The following is a 5,517-nucleotide window of genomic DNA, read 5'->3' on the forward strand; positions in this document are numbered from 1 at the left end:
ATGCTAACACATATATATGGAATTTAAGGGAAAAAAATGTCATGAAGAACCTAGGGGTAGGACAGGAATAAAGACGCAGACCTACTGGAGAACGGACTTGAGGATATGGGGAGGGGGAAGGGTGAGTTTTGACAGGGCGAGAGAGAGTCATGGACATATACACACTAACAAACGTAGTAAGGTAGATAGCTGGGGGGAAGCAGCCGCAAGGCACAGGGATATTAGCTCGGTGCTTTGTGACAGCCTGGAAGGGTGGGATGGGGAGAGTGGGAGGGAGGGAGACGCAAGAGGGAAGACGTATGGGAACATATGTATATGTATAGCTGATTCACTTTGTTATAAAGCAGAAACTAACACACCATTGTAAAGCAATTATACCCCAATAAAGATGTTTAAAAAAAAAATACTGTTAAATATTTGAGTATCTAACTTGCTCTAGGGCTTTCTAACCCATAAGTCTGTAGAATTGAGAATGGTATAAAATTGGAAAAGGAGAAGACAGGAGTACCTTATCCTTGAAAAAAACCACAAATCTCTGAACCAGGGATGGAGTGAGTATGGGAATGTTCACACTATATTTTTCTAAGGCACACAGTACGTAAGTTGGTCTGCACATCATTGGTAATATTTTCTTCTACAGTTGAAACTAATTATTTATTCTACTACCATTTAATTTTGAATACTACTGCTTTGATTTTGTATTGCATTATCAGATAAAATAGATTGGTATTTATGTTAGTTTGGTTGGTCATCAAAATTCTGGTTAGAAGGATAATTAAAAGACTTATCAACCATGAGGTGTTTCAATAGGTTGATGAGACATACCAGAAGTTTTAAAAAAGAAAATGGGTGCAATTACAGAACTGACAAGCCCTGAACATACAAGTTTCACAGCAGGAGTTGGTAATTCCCATTATCATGTAGGTGAGGTGAATCACAAGGGCCAAACTAAAAGACAGATGTAATTTTGAGCCAATATAATAAGTTGCAGAAAATAAATATATTTGATTGATTAAATAAATTAATGAAATCATATGGGCTCAAAAAGTCTCACTAATGTGACAGGCAAGAAGCTTCCTCTAAAAAAGTTAAAAAAAACCCTATTTATTAATAATGAATTTAATATTCATTAATATACAACTGAGAGCATTCCTTTCTTCACATAACTATGCCCCTGTTCTTCATATAACCACCCACCACAGTAAAAACTTTCTAGTGATAATTTAAAAAAAAATTTTGAAGTTATCAGGCAATACTTTTTGAGGTTTGAAACATCACTCAGTTTTTCTGTATACTCAAAATCAAACTACCTAAGCTAGTTTCAAATTTGAACGTTCTTCTCTGTCATTAAGGAAACATCTGAATGGCTACTGTGTGCCAATGTGCTAAGCATAGGGAATACAAAGATGATTAAGATATTGAACTTCTTTCTTGTAAGCTTAGAGTCAAGTTAGAAAGATATATGGACACAATTTAGATGTATCATAAGTGCCACAGTAAATGTCCAAACTGCTATAGGAGCAAAGAATATGACTAAAGCTACTTGAATGATAGGGGAGGCATTGAAACTGCTGTTTGAGCTGGGTCTTAATAAACATAAAAGTTTGCCACATAGAGAGGAGAGGTAGAAGAGTCCAGGTGGAGAGCAGAAAGAGCAGTACCGAAGTTACAGGAGCAAAAGGTAAAAGAGGCTGTGTGTCTGGACTGCTCAACCGATGTGTGGGTGGAGAGCAGAATTCATGGGGAAAGTAGCAAGAATTGAGGCTGAAGAAAACAGCAGGTGCCAGGTTATGGAGGACCTTATATGCTATAGGAAATGGAGAGCCATTTTAATTTTTAAGCAAACTTTAAGCAAAGTTTAAGAATTTTAAGCAAAGTCAGGAAGAACAATTAGAAAATTATTACAATAATACGAGTGAAAAAATGGGCCTTGAATTTATTAAGTGAAGGAGGGGTTAGGGAAAAGAAAAATAGATAGGACCGAACACTGATCATGATTGAATCTACATGATGAGGGAGGAAATCGTGTCTGTGTCTGATGATCTCTTTTCTTCAGGGTCAAGTTGGCATGGGGGAGGCTGAAAGGACAAATAAAGGTAGGAGGTATAAACAAAGTGGTGAAGGAAACAAGGGATCTGTAGGCTTAAGCTTTATTGAAAGAATAATCAAGGACTTCCCTGGTGGTGCAGTGGTTAAGAATCTGCCTACCAATGCAGGGGACACGGTCTCGATCCCTGGTCCGGGAAGACCCCACATGCTGCGGAGCAGCTAAGCCCGTGCTACAACTGAGCCTGCGCTCTAGAGCCCGCGAGCCACAACTACTGAAGCCTGCGCACCTAGAGCCCTTGCTCCACAACAACAGAAGCCGCCACAGTGAGAGGCCCGCGTGCCACAACGAAGAGTGGCCCCTGCTCGCCACAACTAGAGAAAGCCAACGCGCAGCAACGAAGACCCAACACAGCCAAAAATAAGTAAATAAATTAAAAAACAGAAAGAATAATCATGCAATATTGAGGTTATAAAAGTTACTTTATTTCAAATGTGAAAATATAAAAATTACATATAAAATTTAAGGATATTAAAGCATCCAAACTTTAAGTTTCAGCTTTAGTTCCTTATAAATGTACTTAATTGATGACAATATTCATAGCAGGCATAAACATAAGGAGAATTATATTTCTAAGAATTAAGACACAGGAGAAAATAATACATTCTGTTACTGATAAAAGCACAGAACAGTAGTGGTCAGTGTTATAGACTTCCCAACACCCTCTCCATTCCAAAAGATTATTAGGAGACAATTGGAGGAATCTCATTGATGGTGGCAGTGACTGGGGAGAATGGCCATGCGACCATGACACGAGGAGGCATGAGGAGAGTTTTGCTGAGAGAACCTCTGAGAAAGGGTCCTTAAAAGTCTATGAAGGAGACAGAAAAAATTGCTCATCTTCTTTCTCTGGCTGCTGCCAGGTCTGAATGGGCCCATGGAATAGCTACAGCCATAGTGAAACCAGCTTGAGAATGAAGCCAATACTAAAGGTGACAGAGCAGAGAGATGGAATGAAACCGATTCCTTGATGACATACTGAGCAGTGGAGCTCACCCTACTTGAACTTCTTGTTATGTGGGATTATAAATGTGTGGTGGTTTAAGCCATTGGAATCAGGGTTTTCTGTTACTTGCAGCCAACTAAAACAAGAATTTAAGGTAGATTAAAGGAAAACATTAACAGATGCTTACAATGTATTGAATTAAATTTTCTCCTCTTGGTAAATCAATTTCACTTACAGTCAGTTTTTATTTCATTTGAAGTTTACATAATCCCTTCCCTCCAAATTGCCATTAATCGTTTTTTTGGGCTATCACGTCTAACCATCTGTCCTCTCACACAGTATTGCTGACAGAGACAAACAGAACAGAGGGAAGTGAAGCAGCAGCTGAATTTAGCTCTCTGTTAAGCTGCAAAGAGATTGTCTCTCTTTTATAGATGATTTGACGGTTGTGGTAGTAAACTTTTTCTGACAGCAGCCCTATGGGAGGAAAGCATATGGAGGAAAGAATCTGACAATCTTCTAATAACTGTTTTTTTTTTTTAAAATAAAAACAACTAAACACTTTCTTAAAACTAATAATATATCCTTCACTTACTTGCCCCCTGGCTGTATTGGGAGTATTTATATACATTTTTAATAATCTTAAATAAAAATAGTACATGCAGAATACAAACATAGTGTTTGGAACTAGGTATTACTATTAACAGTGGTCTACTTAGAACAAAATACTGTGCTAATCTAGCGCTGAGAGTGTCCTAGTGGCCCTAAAGCAGTCACCAGTTCATCTGCTTGCCTTCCTACAGCCTGAGTTTTGCTTTCCTCTTATCAATGCACTTGAAAAATTCAGTCTCTGGGCTAGTATATGTCTTTCATTTTCAGATGCAAGCAGCAACTTTGGCATTTCTTATCACAAAAAATCCATATGAGAGAGCTGGCAGGCCCAGTGAACTTCCTGGGCGGAGAGGTTTTTCTGTCAAAGCTGGCAGGGTTTGGTCATCCACCATCTTCAGAGTTTGACCATTGAGCTGGACAGATCTGCAAAGGGGAAAGATACGTCCAAGTTAGCCAAGTTGTGTGTCTTCCATCTACTCTATAAAAGTCATGAGATCTTTTTAAGACCAAAAAATTTTTCTGTGGCAGTTTATGTTATATAATTTGTATTTGAACACTATGTCAGTTAAACATCTGACCTAGATGGTCTTTAAGCTGCACTGGTAGAGTTGAGCAGTTGTGACAGAAACCATATGGCCTGCAAAGCCCCAAATATTTACTATCTGGCCCTTTACAGAAAATGGAACACATGTAACCCATACTAGGCAAGATGATGGAGTTATAAAAAGAACGAAGATGACATACTTCTGGATCTGCAGCATTTTTTTGGATGGTAAGAAACTGAAAACATTTTTATATAAAGCAAATATATGGAATGGAGTGTGAATTTCATGAATTTAACATACAAAATGACAGTCAATTTCCCATTTGTAACTATGTCCATAAACCCTCTTACTCCCCTTTTCCCAGGAGGTATGCATTCATTTTCTTAAATTGTTAAGCTATTTTGGTAGAATGTATATTGCTGTGGTGAAGCAAACACAGATTCCAAAAAAATTATGTTTTCTTTGCATCTCACTGTTGGAATTTAAAATCAAAACTGAGTCAAAAAATGGAAAAAAAATTAAAGACAAGTATTATTTCTTATGCATATTTATTATTATTTAAGTCAAATTAATACATGCTTACAGCAATAAATCTCATATAAACAAGAGCTTATGAAGAAAAGCTTTAATCTGCTTTTAGTTCTGCTGATAGTTACTTCCATAATTCCAAATGATGCTTTTATCTCTATTATCTTTTTCTTAAATGCTTTTTACATTATGAAATTTTTATATATGAAAAAAGTTTTTTATTGTTGAAAATTTAGATTACTGTCAGAGTTTATCTATGTCATGTATATAATACATGTAACGGTACCTTGTATATAGTAAGCACTGTAAAAGTATTATCTATCATCATTATTCAGATAAATATAACAAAAGCAACCTGTTAACTCATCATAACCATTTTTAAGATTTTGATGTATATTTATTCATCTCTTTTCTATGTATGTATGTACATACATGTTTTCATTTAGACAAAAATGAGCATACAGTATATAGTCTCTTAAAAGTTGATTCTTCTTGGGCTTCCCTGGTGGCGCAGTGGTTGAGAATCTGCCTGCTAATGCAAGTTGATTCTTTTTCCTGTAACACATCCTAACATTTGTTCACACCATTAAACATTCATCCACTACATCATTTTAATGGCTGCACAAGATTCAGTTGTATGAGCATATTAGTTTATTTACTTAATTGTCTAATGTTAGACATTTGATTGTTTCCAATTTAACATTATTATAAAGTTTTCGTTTTTTTTTTTTTTTTTTTTTTTTTTTTTTTGGGGCGCGGGGCTCCCCCTTTTTGTGCCT

The 5,517-nt window shown here is 36.5% G+C and overlaps 1 protein-coding gene across 1 annotated transcript in view; it reads right to left on the minus strand.

The window, feature by feature from the left end:
* Positions 1 to 2,517: 2,517 nt before the first annotated feature.
* Positions 2,518 to 5,517, minus strand: part of HPSE (heparanase) — a 33,588-nt gene continuing 30,588 nt past the window's right edge. The window contains exon 12 of the mRNA XM_024755893.1: positions 2,518 to 4,088. Coding sequence (XP_024611661.1) covers positions 3,929 to 4,088 — 160 coding nt within the window. The 3' untranslated portion in view covers positions 2,518 to 3,928. The remainder of the gene's footprint in view (positions 4,089 to 5,517) is intronic.

This window comes from Neophocaena asiaeorientalis, unplaced genomic scaffold (assembly GCF_003031525.2).
Source record: "Neophocaena asiaeorientalis asiaeorientalis breed wild unplaced genomic scaffold, Neophocaena_asiaeorientalis_V1.1 scaffold173, whole genome shotgun sequence".
Lineage (NCBI taxonomy): Eukaryota > Metazoa > Chordata > Mammalia > Artiodactyla > Phocoenidae > Neophocaena > Neophocaena asiaeorientalis.